Here is an 18230-nt window from a genome sequence, read left to right on the forward strand (position 1 = left end):
AACTTCAACCATTCATCTTTTTGGGGAATATCCACAGAGAATTAGGGTCCATTGACACTATTGTGCTCATTTAGGCACAATACACATGTAAAGAATACACGTGTAATAATAAGACTCCCATTGACTTCAATGACATTTTTTACGCGTGTCAAAAAACACGTTGCGTTTTTTGGCTCATTTTTTTACACGTGTAAAAAATATCATTAAAGTCAATGGGAGTCTTATTATTACACGCGTATTCTTTACATGTGTATTGTGCCTAAATGAGCGCGCGTTTACTCCGTGTGAATGAACCCTTAGTCATATCAGAGGTTAAACCAAACAGAGAGCTGGACCTCTGCTTTAGCGGTTACACATGGACACCGGCAGACCCCATATAATGGATGGACATCCCCATGAAGGATTTACCTCAGAAACCTGTGGTAATAATCTGCAGGTGTGGGTAATAATCTGCAGACAACAGTCACAGCCACCCCTTGGATGTATGGCGGTAGTACAGTTAGGCTCGGTTCACATCTGCCCATGGGTTTCCGTTTGGGGAGTCTACATAGGGTACGGAATGGCCCAAATGCTGACTCTAATGTAGTATATAGCCAACAACACAGATCAAACTGGTTACTGTCATATATTAGTCAGAATTACCTCAGGCATAAATACACAAGAAATTCCCTCAGTAATTCTGGTCCAGCCGTCTGACTAGAGATTTCCCAGGATATTAGTAAAGAGCTGACAACAAATATACATTGCTGGTTACACATAAACAACATGTAGTAAATTAGGAACAATTGTGAGGTAAAAATCCTCAGAATTTGCTGCTCTACCTCAGGACACATCTGTACCTGAACCCGCCAGAAACATTCTGAGGAGAAGCCTTGCCTGGGCGGAGTCTCACCAGAGGGAAGCTCCGCCCTAATCAGGGCTAACGCAGCGATCACAGTATGTAGTCAGGCGTCTGTACCAGCTCTTGCTAGGTGACTGTCTCCTCATCATGTGATTCCTGCCTCCTCCCAAACATGTGACTGGTCACATGACTGTGACATCATCACAGGTCCTTTAGCTCCTCCAACAATATAGCCTGAAGCCTGACTCCTCCCACACATGGTTATGACATCATGACAGGTCCTTTACCCCAGTAGGATCCTTCCTCACCAATATATGACCACAGTGTACAGCTTTGCAGGTGGAGGTACGTCCATAGTCACCAATTACTGGGCCACAACACCCCAAGCATGCCATGTTTGCCCCAACCCAATCCCAGCCATGTTCTTTTGTGCTCCTACAGAGTATGATACCCCTTTAGTGGCCCAGACATGGTATCGTGCTCCCTTGTGGTGCCCACACATTATAATAACCCCATTATTGTGTTTCCTAAACCGTATAATGCCACGTTATTATGGTCTCCAAAGAGTATAATGTCATCCTATATGTGGCCCTCACACAGTATAATGCACCTATCATTGCGGTACCCACTCAGTATAATGCCCACTTTACTGCGGTCCCCACACAGTGTAATACCCCCCCGCATTGTGGAGCCCCACATAGTATAATGCCCCCCCTCTTTGTGGACCTCACACTGTATAATCCCTCCCTCATTGTAGTTATTTACTGCCAGGCTCTCTGTATGTGCATACTAAGACCATGTAGTGACAATGATGCAATAATTTGTCACCATGTAGAACATGCCGTTACTTCAGAGTGCAAGAAAGGTTATAGGGGCTTTTGCACTTTTGTGTCCACACATATTATGTGCCAGTCTAGTCACAAAGAGAGAATATACATCTACACTTTATTATCTCCAGTAATTGTATATATTTATATTGATTTATCTTCTTTCCATTCAGGTTCCTACAGTATAGGATCTTCTCAGTGAATAAGGACAAGATGGCGGAGAAAATATTACATCTCACCTTAGAGATCCTGCACCAGCTTACTGGAGAGGTGAGAGATTCTGATGATGTCACATTACATCATTCTTATCTATAGTAATAACAGATGATATGACTGGAGAGGTGAGGGACTCTGGGAATGGATGGAGTGATATTTATTAATGTGTCTCTCCATAAACAGGATTATACAGTAGTGAAGAAGACCTCTAGTGGGCGCTGTCAGGTTCCTGTCACTGAAGGATGGGCGAAGACCCTGAGCCCAATCCTGGGGCCTCCACCGCACTCCCTGATACATGAGGAGATCAATGGACAGAAGATCCTAGAACTCACCAACAAGATGATTGAGCTGCTGACTGGAGAGGTGACACTGCTGGGAATGCTGGGACATTATACAGGAGCGCTATGAAGGGATCTGGTGATGACTGTATCATTGTGTTGTCAGGTTCCTATAAGGTGTCAGGATGTCACTGTCTATTTCTCCATGGAGGAGTGGGAGTATTTAGAAGGACACAAAGATGTGTACAAGGAGGTGATGATGGAGGATCAGCAGCCCCTCACATCAGCAGGTAATAGACATGACTAAATACACACGGCCTCTCATTATCTGTATGGAAAGAATGAATTCAGTCCCTGTATGTGTTTCCTCCAGTTCCATCCAGTAAGAGAACATCACCGGAGAGATGTCCCAGTCCTCTTCTACCACAGGATTGTAATAGTCAAAATTATATTCTTGTACATTCAGGCTCCTACAATACAGGATCCTCTCTCTGGACATCTAGGATACGTAAGCCAATATTCCCAAATGACCCATCAAGGATGGATAGAAAAAGGAACAAGATGGCCGAAAGTATATTAAATCTCACCTTAGAGATCCTGCACCAGCTTACTGGAGAGGTGAGAGATTCTGATGATGTCACATTACAGCATTCTTATCTATAGTAATAACAGATGATATGACTGGAGAGGTGAGGGACTCTGGGAATGGATGGAGTGATATTTATTAATGTGTCTCTCCATAAACAGGATTACACAGTAGTGAAGAAGACCTCTAGTGGGCGCTGTCAGGCTCCTGTCACTGAAGGATGGGCGAAGACCCTGAGCCCAATCCTGGGGCCTCCACCTCACTCCCTGATACATGAGGGGATCAATGGACAGAAGATCCTAGAACTCACCAACAAGATGATTGAGCTGCTGACTGGAGAGGTGACACTGCTGGGAATGCTGGGACATTATACAGGAGCGCTATGAAGGGATCTGGTGATGACTGTATCATTGTGTTGTCAGGTTCCTATAAGGTGTCAGGATGTCACTGTCTATTTCTCCATGGAGGAGTGGGAGTATTTAGAAGGACACAAAGATGTGTACAAGGAGGTGATGATGGAGGATCAGCAGCCCCTCACATCAGCAGGTAATAGACATGACTAAATACACACGGCCTCTCATTATCTGTATGGAAAGAATGAATTCAGTCCCTGTATGTGTTTCCTCCAGTTCCATCCAGTAAGAGAACATCACCGGAGAGCTATCCAAGTCCTCTTCTACCACAGGACTGTAAGGAAGAAAATGTACTCCAGGATGATCAGGTAGATGGAGAGAAGGTGACATGAAATCTTCCTCTGCCCTGTAGAAGGGCTGTGAAGGTCTCGTGGTCAGTCTGGTTTTATCCCACAGTATTAGATGTTTTCTACTTGTGTAATGAGAAAGGTGGAGATGGCAGGATAAAGCTGACCAAGACATGACATGTTGTCTGGATCTTCTCAGTTTTCTGGCTATGGAGGCTGCTGGTTGGAATAAGGAACCAACATGGTGGATTTATCCAGAAGACCTGCAGCTATTTGGTCAGATAACTCCTGCTGTCACTTTTGGTGGTCATGATAATGAATGATCTTTTCTTATCCTATAAAACATCCCATGTGACTTCTCCATCCGTCTGGTGACTTTTACAATATTTGTTTTACAGTTTTTGTATCTGGGTGAAGATCTGAACATTATTGTTGTTTCGGAGACATACGTGAGGGATGATGAGGAGAGTAAGGAGGACATTCCTACAGGTGACCGCCCAGGTGAGTAGTAATCACTAAATAGGGGCCTGTTCGTATTATATTTCTCTGTCCTGTTATAATTTCTTTGTGAATCCAATAACAGATCCATACTCCATCTTTCATGGGGATTCCATCATATTTTTTAGCACCATTTTTTCCATTTGTCAAGTTTACATCAGGATCTTCAGTCTTCATCAGTGTCTTAGGATAGACCATGTTATGAGGACTAGCTAGCCCTGCCTGGTTTATTTGGGTGTACTTGCTGATGGCTGAGCCTATTTCTATCCAGAACTTGTTCCATTCTGGTTGTCGGGTATATTCCTTGCCATGTATATTTCCTTCCAGACTCCAGTATTCTGATCTTACATAGTGTTTTTACTGTGCATTCTGGAATCTGACCTGTAGATCTATGGAGTCTAGCGTCTTTGCTTTATATTCTTAGATCTGTAGTTCCACAGGGTTGACTTTGGTTCTGGCCGTAGCTTTGCTGCTGTTCATTGTTCATTATGGCATATATCTACCTTCAACTTTTCTACCAGTATGGCTGCATGCTTCAATAATGTGGTTTTTTTGATCATCTGGTTGTTATGCATCTTATCCTCTCTATAACTACTGGGATACTTGAGTACCATATGGCAACGTTAGAAAGTGTGAAAGTCGACTTTGCTAGGTCCTTACCGAAGATTGGCATGTCTAGTTGTTTTGTGTATGTGTTTGTACTCTGTGTGTCCTATTGTGCATTGTTTTTTTGTGCAATATGCTGTATATTGCTGTATATGCTGGTGACTTGCTGCACTGTATGATACAACTTTAGAGGTATTGGGTCAGTAGGGACTGGCTCCGGGGGACTATTTTTACACTTTGGGGGGGAGGTGTCTATGAAATATTAATGCCCGCGATCAGAGTGCTATGGTGACCCCTCTGCAGCAGACCATCCGCCGTTATCTTTACATACCCAGCATCTGCTGTAATAGCACAGCAGATGCCGGGGAGAGAGAGTGCTGCCCTAACAAGCGCCAGGACCACAGCATTGCTCCATTCCTGCCACTGCAGGAAGCCAGAGGCAGCAGGAGCATGGCAATATAGCGATCCCACTCCTCTGCCCCCCTTCCCCTGCCAAAACTACCTACACTTACCATATACCCGGCGTATAAGATGACCTCCGACTTTACAGAAGATTTTCAGGGGTTAAAAAGTCATCTTATAAGCCAGAAAATATGGTATATGGTTTTGCAACACAAATCGCTGCATTCCCTCAACGTAGGGCCGTAGCCTTGGAGGGTGAGATACTTGGAGAGATTTCCAAGAACACAGAGTTTATATACATAAAGCAATCACAGGCAACAATTTATCTAAGTATGAAGGATATTGTATAATTAGATGTATAGTTTGTTACATGTTTTCTCCATAGAAATTTAAACAGTAGGTTTTTTTTGTATTAGAGAGGTTTTACGTCTTCTGTCTGACTATGGCAGTCAGCCTGCCATTTATGAAAGAGTTGAAGTCCAGCTGAGAAAATGCTGAGCAATTCAATAAGTCTTGCCTAGGGTTGAGCCGATCTTGAGATTTCAGGATCGTTTTTAAAATCCGATTTCCGATCATTTTCCATCCGATCCTGATCCCAATTCTGATCTTATGCAAGTCAATGGGATCAAAGATCGGATTTTAAAAACGATCCTATTCACTACACAGCATGGGGTCCAAAAGTTGAAGGCTTTATTTTATGGACTCCACGCTGTGTAGTGATTAAAAAAAAATCCGCCGGCTACTTAGTCCCCCCTGGTGTCTGCTTACCTGCACAGATCCGCTGCCAGTCCCCGTTTTTCTCGCTCCTTGTCTCTCTCATTCACATATCTTCAGAGCGCCGTGCGTGCCCCCGCCTCTCATTCTAGTGTTAGATGCTGGCAGTAGGCGGGGCTTGTTGTGGCTTAGGAGAGTGTGGGTGGGTACAGGGCGGGGAGATGTGAGTGCATCACTCACGTCTCCACTCCCAGTACCTGCCCACACTCTCCTAAGCCTCAAGCCCCGCCTTCTCCCAGCATCTCTAACACTAGCCTAGGGAGACGGGGGCGTGCCTGCGCTCTGAAGACATGTGAATGAGAGAGAAGAGGATCAAAAAGAACAAGGAGCGGCAGCAGCAGTGGATCTGTGCAGGTAAGTTGAGCGATCGGGATCAGAATTCCGTTCCCGATCTTTTTTTAGGCGGGATCAGATCGCGATCGTGAAATTTACTCGATCGCTGATCGGGATCCGATCTTTTCCGATCCCGATCGCTCAACCCTAGTCTTATCTGCTCAAATTAATCTAGATTTCTGTTGCGCCATGCTGCTGGAAGGATCAGAATTTGGAAACACCATGAATGTATGAATCCTTCCAGTCAGGTGTCAACAGTTCAGGCCAGTGAAGGTGACATGATGGTGTTTGGTGGAATTTTTGGTGGTGTGTTTTCTTGGCACAAACGATTCATCTGATACCTGTGCATGCCTTGAGGAATTTTTGTGGCCTCAAATGTCAAAGAAGGTGGAATTAAATAGGTATCTCTTAACACATTCATTGTCTGTAACTATCTGGGGTTGTGAAATGGACGCCAACTAATAGATTCACTATAAGAGAGAGATAACGAGCAGTGACACATGAACCTAGGAAGATGTTGACTGTAAGACAGAAGAGGAGAACAGCCTGGTGGCCAAACATCATCATCTACTGGTCCAAGCTCTGAGGTCAACTGTTACATTGTCATCTGTTTGGTCATATTGGGTAATAACAGAATTTGGGAACATGGTTTGTAATTTGTATGGACATTTTCTATTGCAACTGTATAAAATATGAATACAATTTTTGAAGTTGCATAATTCACAAATAATAAAATATTTTTTGTTCTCGGCAGATGAGTGTGCTAGAAGATCAGAGGGACATCTCATATCTTCAGATTATAAAGCAGAGGATGGTGGTATCGCACAAGATACATATGAAGAACATGTCATTATCCCAGATATACCCTCAGCCCTTCACAACAAAGATCCATCATCTGTTCCTTCTATACAGGTCCGATCTTTTGATCCATCACAGACTGTGACGCAAGATAAAATTTGCAAAAAGAATGTAAAACATCAGAGAACTCACACAGAGGATAAGCCATATTCATGTTCAGAATGTGGAAAATGTTTTAAATTGAAATCCGTTCTTGTTAGACATGAAAGACGTCATACAGGGGAGAAGCCATTTTCATGTTCAGAATGTGGAAAAAGTTATAACGATAAATCAGTGCTGGTTAGACATCAGAGGATTCACACAGGACAGAGGCCATTTTCGTGTTCAATATGTGGGAAATGTTTTCATCAGAAATCAAGTCTTGTTGAACATAAGAGAATCCACACTGGGGAGAAGCCATTTTCATGTTCAGAATGTGGGAAATGTTTTTCAAGCAAAACAAACGTCCTTAAACATGAGAGACGTCACACAGGGGAGATGGCATTTCCATGTCCAGAATGTGAGAAATGTTTTCAACATAAATCTGAATTTGTTAGACATCAGAGAATTCACACAGGAGAAAAGCCATATTCATGTTCAGAATGTGGGAAAAGCTTTATCTACAAACCAGATCTTGTTAAACATCAACGAATTCATTCCGGGCAGACACCATTTTCGTGCTTAGAGTGTGGGAAATATTTTTACTGTAAATCAGATCTTGTTACACATCATAAAATTCACACAGGGGAGAAACCGTTTTCATGTTCCGAATGTGGTAAATGTTTTTACCATAAATCAGACCTTGTTAAGCATCATAGAAGTCACACAGGGGAGAAGCCATATTCATGTTTAGAGTGTGGGAAATCTTTCAGTGATACATCAGTGCTTGTTAGACATCAGAGAATTCACACAGGGCAGAAACCATTTTCATGTTCAGTATGCGGGAAATGTTTTCATCAAAAATCAAGTCTTGTACAACATCAAAAAATTCACACAGATGAGAAGCCGTTTACTTGTTCAGAATGTGGAAAATGCTTTCATCAGAAACCAAGTCTTGTTGCGCATCAAATGATTCACACTGGAGAGAGGCCATTTTCTTGTTCAGAATGTGGGAAATGTTTTACACACAAATCAAATCTTGTTAAACATGAGAAATGTCACACAACTCAGGGAATTCATAATGGGGAGAAGCCATTTTCATGTACGGTATGCGGGAAAAGTTTTAACCGGAAATCAACTCTCGTTATGCATCTTAGAATTCACACAGGAGAGAAGCCATATTCATGTTCAGAATGTGAGAAATGTTTTTATCAGAAATCAGATCTTGTGAAACATTGGAGAATTCACACAAGGGAGAAGCCACATCCATGTTCATAATATGGAAAATATTGTATTTAGTAAGCTATCATTTAGAAATATACAGTCTCAATAATTAATAAAATACATTGTCAACCCTTTCTGTTTCCCAGTGGCTATTCTAATCACTGCCCTACCACGTCAATATTTTGCTCCACTGCTTCCCTGGAGTCTGACCAGTTTTAGCATAATCTGCCAGGGAGTAATAAAGCATATCAGTGCATTATTACTAATGTAAACCCCAGAGTTTCATACATTACTTTTGTGGATGGCAGTGGGGAGGCTATAACTCTTGTTCCTGTCTCCCCTGCCGCTGCTCTGACTCTTGATCACATGAGCAACTCCATTCTACTAAATGGATCTTGGCAAGCAGATGCCAAGACAGAATGTCCAAAATCTACGGCCTCGGAACTGCGCCAATCTAATCTGTAATGCCTCGCGAACGTCAGGTGAGAACTCCAGGATGCGGCAGAATACGCAAGAATTCAGGTACTGGTAGGTCTTGAGCCCGACGAGAGCAAGCAATGGCCTCCCTGATCCATCTTGACAGGGTGGTCTTAGAGGCCTTGATACCTTTGTTATGACCGTAGGTATTAATAAGCAGATTCTCTGATCTTCGGAAAGAGGTTGTACGATCCAAATATATGCGCAATGCTCTTATCAAGTCCAACTTGTGCATTCTCTCCTCCAACTCAGAAGTGGGAGAGGGAAAGAAGGTTGGTAAAGTTATAACTTGATTTATATTACCAAAGGTAGGGACCTTAGTTAAAAACCCCTGGACAAACCTAAGTTGAACTCTATCTGGGAAAAAAGTAATGTATGGCTCAGAGGCAGCCAAAACTTGTAATTCACCAATCCTCTTGGCAGAGGTAATAGCCAGCAAGAAGGTCACCTTGTGGGAAAGATATCTCCAATCCACATCCGTTAATGGTTCAAAGGGAGGAGAACATAGCCCCTGTAGGACCGAGGCCATGTCCTATTGCGGGACAGCGGGCTGTACCTGAGGGCGGAGCCTAGAGGACCCTTTAAGGAATTGCTATATCAGAGGATTTTGAGATAACCGGGTCCCCAGAAGAGTGGAAAGTGCCGAATCATGAACCTTTAGGGTAGTTGGAGTCAATCCCTTATCCAGGCCACTTTGCAGAAACTCCAGGACTGATTCGATAGCAGAATTGTTAATCTGCCTATCAGTGCACCAATCCTGTATATTCGGGAAATCCTCTGGTAGCTCCGGTTAGTGGAATCCGCTCTTGAGTGTGCCAATGTCCTTAGGACGGCCTGTGACAATCCGCTATCTCCACATACGGTGCGGTCAACCTCCAGGCACTGAGGTTGAACCTGTCCAGGTCCTGGCAGAACTGTCTGTTTAGAGTTACCAGGTTTTGGACTTATGGAAGCCTCCAGTAGGTCCCTCAACTCATCAGAATGAGGTGGGTAAACCATGCCCTTTTTGGCGAGAATGGGATGATCAATATTGCCAAAGTCTGGTCCTGCCTGAGTTTCTCCAATAACTTCGGGATCATGGGAATCGGAGGAAAAATGTACGCCAGTTTGAACCTCCAAGGTATTGACAGGGCATCTACTGCCAAAGGATTGTCTTCCAGGTAGAAGGAGCAAAACTTCACTTTGGCATTGTACTGGGTGGCCATCAGATCCACCTCAGGAAGACCCCACATCTCGGTGAGATGATGAAAGATGTCCAGATTCAGGGACCATTCGCATGACGTGACCAAGCCTCTGTTTAGCTGATCCGCAAGGATATTCAGCCGACCCTGAATATGAACTACTGAAAGTTGACAGATTCTTCTCCACCCAGGAGAAAATTAGGTTCGTCACCTGCAGAAGTGAGGGGGATCTGGTTCCTCCCTGTTTGTTGATATAACAGACTGCTGTTAAGTTGTCTGTTCTCACTCTCACAGCTTTTCTCTGCAGGTGGGGTGCAAACATCAGAAATGCCCGGTGCACTGCAGTGAGTTCTCGCTAGTTGAATGAATGTGACCTCTCCAGCTGGTTCCAGGTCCCACAAACTGGGGTCTCCCCCAGATGCGCTCCCCATCCTGAGAGGGAGGCATCCGTGGTCAACAGGGTCAAGGATGTCTGGACTGTGGACCTCCCGTCTCTGAGCTGGGGCCACCAAGCAAGTGATCGACGGGTTCTGATGGATAACTGGATAGGCTTCTGTAGCCCGAAGGGCTGTGGTTCCAGACTCTCAGGATCTCGCATTGTAATGGGCGCATATGCCACAGGGCCCAAGGAACTGCCTCAACGGCTGAGGACATGACCTAGGACCTTCATGGCGGTCCTGATAGTTACCTTCCGTGTTATGGACAGGTGATGAGCCGCTCAACCAATCTTCTCCTTCTGAGGAGAGGGCAGGGAGATCGTCAAGCTGAGAGAATCCTGGATGAACCCTAGAAATTGAATCCAGGTAGATGGAACCACTACTGACTTCTGCCAGTTTACTAGCCAGCCCAACTCACTTAGAAAAACCACTGTGGACTCCAACTGCGTGGTAAGAACCTTCTTTGACCGGGCTTTTAGGAGCCAGTTATCTAGGTATGAGACAATAAAAATCCCTTGGAGGCACAGGGTGGCTACGACCGGGGCCACTACCTTTGTAAAGGTGTGGGGGGGCCAAAGATATGCCGAATGGGAGAATCGTAAACTGGAAATGAAGTAATCTTCCGTTTAGGTAAACAGCAATTCTTAAAAATTTCCTGTGAGGAGGGTAGATGGGTAAGTAGAGCATCCCTTAGGTCTAGGGTGACAAAATAATCTCCGGGTTGCAGGAAGGGAAGCACTGATCTGATGGTTTCCATACGAAACCGTACCCTGTGAATAAATCGATTCAGATACCGGAGATCGTTAATCATGCGCCATCCTCCTGATGACTTTGGTACCAGAAATACCGGAGAATACACGCCTTGACCTTTTTCTGCGAAGGGAACAGGCTCCAATGCACCATACCGTTTTGCGTGACAATTTTTTCACCGCAAGATCCACTTTCGGGGGAGGTCCCCACGGATCCAGTTGGGATGGTACAATTGGAAACTCTAGTGGCCAACTGGGCCCTTTTAGGCTGTTTCCACTCATGCTCCATGACCGTAGACAGAGCAGTGTCCACTTGGAAGGCGCTTTGCCTCTAGAGGTGGACGCAGAGGCTTCCCCATCAACATCCAGGTCCCAATGGAAAATAGGTCTGCTGGAAACAATAGACTCCTCGTTGTCCGGAACCATGGAGTCCTCCTCTACATGAAGTCTTTCCGTGGAGGGTAAGGAAAGTGAGTGTCTTCCTGTACCTGTTTTTTTGTGAGCTGAGCCAGATAAGAGAGAGAGGATGCTTACCAGAAGTGAGGAAGATACTTTCACTATTATTCCGGATCCGTACTTACCAAACCACCTCCTTGTGGAAGGTCTTTAATCTGCGCCTGCAAGATGCTTCTGCTCATGATGCTCCCCACAGGAGCAGAGGTAGCAGGTACTCAAGGTAGGTAGCCACCCCTAGGAGGCCAGTAGCCAAGTCAGACAGATGCCACAGATGGCTGCCCAAGTAGCCCACAATGAGATGAGCGCAGGTAGACAAGCAGACACAATAGGTGTCAGTAGGTAAGTGGCAGGCAGATGTTGCAGATGGCAGCAGGCAGATCCAGTCTTTGGGTAGAGTACAAACAGTATTGAATCCTAGAGCCGGTGCACCCAACATAAAAGTCTGTTTCCCTACAGACTGAACTACATAAAAAACATCCTTTTTTTTAAAAAAAAAAAAAAAAAAGGGGGGACTTTCTCACTCACAAGAGTAGACTAGGTGCACTAAACATAAAGGGAAGCTCTCTTATAGGGGAATCTGTTAGTTAATTAAAAGTTCCACCTGTCCTAACAGCACACAGGGGCAGTAATATCCCATCTTGTGCTGCTGTTGGGCGTAGGGGGAATGATAATGTCTGTGGCCTCACTTACCAATCCTGGCTCCTGCTCGCAGCCTCCGCAGAAGAAGAAGCGTGGCAGAACCCAAGATCGGTAAGTAAATAGGGCCCGTTATCTGCTAGAGTTACTCCAGCAGGTATCGGACTATTAAAAAAATAATAATCTGCAGCAATAGCGGCTTCCACCAGGCCCCCCAATGTCTTGGGCCCTGTGGCAGCTGCTACCCCAGAAGATACGCCCATGTTTCTGTTTTATACACATCATATACACACAGCTCTGCTCCATACACATCATACACACACAGCTCTGATCCATACACATCATACACACACAGCTCTGCTCTGTACACGTCATACACACACAGCTCTGCTCTGTACACATCATACACACACAGCTCTGCTCCGTACACGTCATACACACACAGCTCTGCTCCGTACACGTCATACACACACAGCTCTGCTCTGTACACATCATACACACAGAGCTCTGCTCCGTACACGTCATACACACACAGCTCTGCTCCGTACACGTCATACACACACAGCTCTGCTCCGTACACGTCATACACACACAGCTCTGCTCCATACACATCATACACACACAACTCTGCTCCATCCACACTGTAACTACATCCTGATCCTGACACGTACACTTCAGCTCATCCAGCACCGACCACAACCAGCCCAGCACAGCCTGTATATACTGAGCACGTAACCAGGTAACACCTCATCATGTGATCACTTGACTCCTCCCACACATCTGATTGCTCACATGACAGTGACATCATCACAGGTCCTTTAGCTCTTTCCTGCTGTACTATGTATACAGTGTACAGCTGTATATGTGGAGGTATGTGTGTGTATATATATATGTGTATAGTCTTGTCACTTCTCATCCCATATAGATGTCTGAGGGCTTTTTGCAGGATGTTTGTAATTTTTAATGTCACAATTTTAAGGTACATAAAACGTATTCATTAATATATTTGGTTTGGGTTCACGGACAGTGACAAAATAAACTGAAATTCTGACATTGTTTTGACAATTTACACCGATCAAAGAGCCGGCAGTGACCTCAGGGTCAGTGTGAGGAAACTGATTAACAAATATATACAGGGGTTTTTGACTTTTATGACTTTTGTAAAATGGAAACATCCAAGCCCTGAAACCGCTCAATTTATTCTTCTTGTCACTACGGTTAGGCGGTGAGGAGGAACAGGGAAAATGGAAGCCCCAAAAAACTATCCTTGGAAACTTCAAAAGTTATTCATCTCCTGCCCCAATCCATTTACAAAGAGAGAATATACAAGATCTACCCGTATTTTCTCCTCATGTTATATTTTATTATCTCCAGGAATTGTCTATATTTACATGGGATTGTGTATGATTTTATATTGACTTAACGTTGAGCCAATCATGTTCCTACAGTATAGGATCCTCTCAGTAGATAAGGACAAGATGGCAGAGAAAATATTACATCTCACCCTAGAGATCCTGCACCAGCTTACTGGAGAGGTGAGAGATTCTGATGATGTCACATTACATCATTCTTATCTATAGTAATAACAGATGATATGACTGGAGAGGTGAGGGACTCTGGGAATGGATGGAGTGAGATTTATTAATGTGTCTCTCCATAAACAGGATTACACAGTAGTGAAGAAGACCTCTAGTGGGCGCTGTCAGGCTCCTGTATCTGAAGGATGGGGGAGAACCCAGAGCCCAATCCCGGGGCCTCCACCTCACTCCCTGATGCATGAGGAGATCAATGGACAGAAGATCCTAGAACTCACCAACAAGATGATTGAGCTGCTGACTGGAGAGGTGACACTGCTGGGAATGCTGGGACATTATACAGGAGCGTTATGAAGGGATCTGGTGATGACTGTATCATTGTGTTGTCAGGTTCCTATAAGGTGTCAGGATGTCACTGTCTATTTGTCCATGGAGGAGTGGGAGTATTTAGAAGGACACAAAGATGTGTACAAGGAGGTGATGATGGAGGATCAGCAGCCCCTCACATCAGCAGGTAATAGACATGACTAAATACACACGGCCTCTCATTATCTGTATGGAAAGAATGAATTCAGTCCCTGTATGTGTTTCCTCCAGTTCCATCCAGTAAGAGAAAATCACCGGAGAGATGTCCCAGTCCTCTTCTACCACAGGACTGTAAGGAAGAAAATGTCCTCCAGGATGATCAGGTAGATGGAGATAAGGTGACATGAAATCTTCCTCTGCCCTGTAGAAGGGCTGTGAAGGTCTCGTGGTCAGTCTGGTTTTATCCCACAGTATTAGATGTTTTCTACTTGTGTAATGAGAAAGGTGGAGATGGGAGGATAAAGCTGACCATAGACATGACATGTCTGGATCTTCTCACAGTTTTCTGGCTATGGAGGTTGCTGGTTGGAATATGGAACCAACATGGTGGATTTATCCAGTAGACCTGCAACTATTTGGTCAGATAACTCCTGGTGTCACTTTTTGTGGTCATGATAATGAATGATCTTTTCTTCTCCTATAAAACATACCACGTGACTTCTCCAGCTTTTGTATCTGGGTGAAGATCTGAACGTTATTATTGTTCCGGAGACATATGTGAGGGGTGATGAGGAGTGTAAGGAGGACATTCCTACAAGTGATCGCTCAGGTGAGTAGTTTTATCATAGGGATTCCATCATGTTTTTCGCATCAGTTTTTTTCCATTTGACAAATTTCATTAGAATCTATGTTTTGGGATAGACAATGTTGCGAGGACTTTCCACTGCTTTATAATTCTTAGTTACCATTCTGCTTGGACATTGCTATATTATGTCTTGCACCTGAATCTGGATTTGGTTGTTCATTGGGTTAGAGTTACTTATTTTATTTATTTTTCCTGTACGATGAACGTAGCAGAAAAAAAAAAGCACCGAGCCACCATTTTTTTGCTGTTTTGCCTCTGATAAAAATTTTAATAAAACGTGATCAAAGCAAAAACCATTCCCCAAAATAGTACAACTAAAAAGTACACTTGGCCCTGCAAAAAAGACGCCCTATGCATCCCTGAACACAGAAATATAAAAAAGTTACAGGTGTCTGAATATGGCGACTTTTAGAAAATACAAATGTTATTATTGATATTATTATTATATGTGTTGGATTTTTGTTAAGGGGTTAAAGTGTAAATAAAACTATATAAATTTGGTATCCCCGGAATTGTACCCAAACATAGAATACAGGCGATATGTCATTTTGGCTGCAGTGTCAACACTATAAAAATAAAGCCCGTAAGAAAGACGCACAAATGCAATTTTTTTTTCCTATTCTACCTTACTCTATTTTCCAGCTTCAAAGTATATTGTAGAGAATAATAAATGCTACAATTATGAAGAGCAATTTATCCGGCAAACATTAAGCCCTCATATGGCTCTGAGAACGGAAAACTAAAAAAGTTATGGCGTTTGGAGGGCCAACGAAAATCCAAAAATGCCACCAGTGGGAAAGGGTTAAATATAAATAACATTAACATTTTTTTACTCCAATAAAGGCATCAAACTTGAGACCATTTTTTCAGTAAACTATGTAGAAGCTGTCAAGAAATGGGGATGAGGAAACCAATTAAGTCAATTCTGAGTGGTAGAGATGGTATCAAGTACTCCATCAGAGACCTCACTAGTTGTTACACAAAGGCTCCATTAGTTATGGTTTTGAGTGAATTAAACTAGATTGGAGGGGGGGGGGGGGTAATTGTATTTACCAAATTTCACAAGCTAAATCCCGGTGGATATTTATTCTAAACACTTTGGTACTAATAGAGTTAAACAGTGATATCGAATTGTTTGCATTCTAGCCCCTTAAGTAATGATAGGGTTACTATGATGATGAGATTTTGGTGGGAGTTTGTATTTATTTATTGCATGTTGAAAGTGGCTACCGACAATGTAGAGATAACTCTTCATGTCCTCCTGCACATGTGGTTTTACACACCGCTAGAAGGCCAACAGTGCCCTGAATTCAGCGCACTGTCTTCTTTTCCGCTATGCGCCCGGATACCAGAGATATCGGTGCTCTTAGTTTCGGCACCGGCATCTCCCCACTATCAAAAAGGTAGATAGGTTCATCACTGGACTGAGGAAGGCCCCACCCTGACTGTACTCTAACATAACCTTGAAATGTCAGGGGGACATTTCTCCCAGGCCAGGAATGATGCTAGGCTGTAAGGCCCACCTTTCTAGCAGTGGAAAGAGTTTTGTGCAGCGTTTTTTTGTTGCAGTCTGCTACATGGGGCTTTAGCCCAAGATAGTTTTTCTTTCTTTAAATCTCTTCAATAAATAATCAGTTTTCTTCTTCACAGATGACTGTATCAGGACCTCAGAGGGACATCTCATATCTTCAGGTTATAAAGCAGATGATGGTGGTATCACACAAGATACATATGAAGAACATGTCATTATCCCAGATATACCCTCAGCCCTTCACAGCAAAGATCTATCATCTGATCCTTCTACACAGGTCCAATCTTCTGATGCATCACAGACTGAGAAGAAGGATAAAAGCCACAGAAGGAGTGGTGTACATTGGAGAAATTACTCAAAAACATATCCTTGTTCTGCATGTGGAAAATGTTTTATCCAGAAATCAGATCTTGCTAGACATGAGAGAATTCACACAGGAGAGAAGCCATATTCATGCTCAAAATGTGGGAAAATATTTAGCTATAAATCAGTGCTTGATAGACATCAGAGAATTCACACTGGGGAGAAACCATTTTCATGTTCAGTATGCGGGAAATGTTTTAATCACAAATCAGGTCTAGTTGAACATCAGAGCATTCATACAGGAGAGAAGCCGTTTTTGTGTTCAGTATGTGGGAAATGTTTTTATCACAAAGCAGGTTTAGTTAAGCATCAGAGCATTCATAAGTTGGAGAAGCCATTTTCGTGCTCAGAATGTGGGAAATATTTTCGACAGAAATCAGAATTACTTAAACACCAAATAATTCACACAGGGGAGAAACCATTTTTGTGTTCAGCATGCGGGAAGTGTTTTTGTTACAAATCAGGTCTAGTCAAACACCAGAGAATTCACACAGGGGAGAAGCCATTTTCATGTTTAGTGTGTGGAAAAACTTTTAATGATACCTCAGTGCTTGCTAAACATCGAAGAATTCACACAGGACAGAAACCATTTTCTTGTTCAGAATGTAACAAATGTTTTTACTCTAAATCAGATCTTGTCAAACATCAGAGAATTCACACAGGGGAGAAGCCATATTCATGTTCAGAATGTGGGAAATGTTTTAATACTACATCATCACTTGTTAAACATCAGAGGATTCACACAGGGGAGAAGCCATTTTCATGTTTAGAATGTGGGAAATGCTTTACAAACAAATCAACACTTGTTAGACATCAGAGTGTTCACACAGGAGAAAAGCCATATTCATGTTCAGAATGTGGAAAATGTTATACTAACAAATCAAATCTTGTTCAACATGAGAAACGTCACATAGAGAAGAAACCATATTCATGTTCCATATGTGGGAAATGTTTTAACCATAAATCAGTTCTTGTTAAACATCGGAGAAGTCACACAGGAGAGAAGCCATATTCATGTTCAGAGGGTGGAAAACATTTTAGTTATACATCAGTTCTTGTACACCAGAGAATTGATGCAGGAGAGAAACCGTTTTCATGTTCAGAATGTGAGAAATGTTTTTCACAGGAATCAGATCTTATTAGACATGTGAGGACACACACAGAGGATCAGCCATCAGCCACGTAAACTATCTTTGTTGACATCAAAACAACCTCACACAAAGTGACGCAATCATGTACTTTTTTCTAAACTTATTTTCACATGAAATTAAACATTGTCAACTTACTCTAATCCCGATTGGTCTTTCTGGTTATTGCTCTCCCATAGGGTTGAGCGATTGGGATTGGAAAAGATCGGATCCCGATCGGTGATTGAGCAAATTTCACGACCAGGATTGGCTGGAAAATGATCGAAAATCGAATTTTGAAATCTCAAGATCGGCTCAACCCTACTGTATATATAATATACAATTA

General features: G+C 43.1%; 2 protein-coding genes across 2 annotated transcripts in view; both read left to right on the forward strand.

The window, feature by feature from the left end:
* Window positions 1-1105: 1105 nt before the first annotated feature.
* The window catches only part of LOC142210367 (uncharacterized), a 28024-nt gene continuing 10899 nt past the window's right edge, over window positions 1106-18230 (forward strand). The window contains exons 1-11 of the mRNA XM_075279472.1: window positions 1106-1186; window positions 1842-1938; window positions 2068-2247; window positions 2329-2452; window positions 2536-2780; window positions 2910-3089; window positions 3171-3294; window positions 3378-3469; window positions 3847-3949; window positions 6816-8258; window positions 16757-17915. Of these exons, the coding sequence (XP_075135573.1) occupies window positions 1882-1938; window positions 2068-2247; window positions 2329-2452; window positions 2536-2780; window positions 2910-3089; window positions 3171-3294; window positions 3378-3469; window positions 3847-3949; window positions 6816-8258; window positions 16757-17915 (3707 nt within the window). The 5' untranslated portion in view covers window positions 1106-1186; window positions 1842-1881. The remainder of the gene's footprint in view (window positions 1187-1841; window positions 1939-2067; window positions 2248-2328; window positions 2453-2535; window positions 2781-2909; window positions 3090-3170; window positions 3295-3377; window positions 3470-3846; window positions 3950-6815; window positions 8259-16756; window positions 17916-18230) is intronic.
* Window positions 11705-15768, forward strand: LOC142209078 (uncharacterized). Its single transcript, XM_075278021.1, has 8 exons — window positions 11705-11741; window positions 12234-12271; window positions 13606-13692; window positions 13822-14001; window positions 14083-14206; window positions 14290-14381; window positions 14725-14827; window positions 15707-15768. Exons 1-8 carry the CDS (start codon window positions 11705-11707, stop codon window positions 15766-15768), a joined length of 723 nt encoding a protein of 240 aa, XP_075134122.1.

The sequence above is a fragment of the Leptodactylus fuscus genome, chromosome 6, assembly GCF_031893055.1.
Source record: "Leptodactylus fuscus isolate aLepFus1 chromosome 6, aLepFus1.hap2, whole genome shotgun sequence".
Taxonomy (NCBI): domain Eukaryota; kingdom Metazoa; phylum Chordata; class Amphibia; order Anura; family Leptodactylidae; genus Leptodactylus; species Leptodactylus fuscus.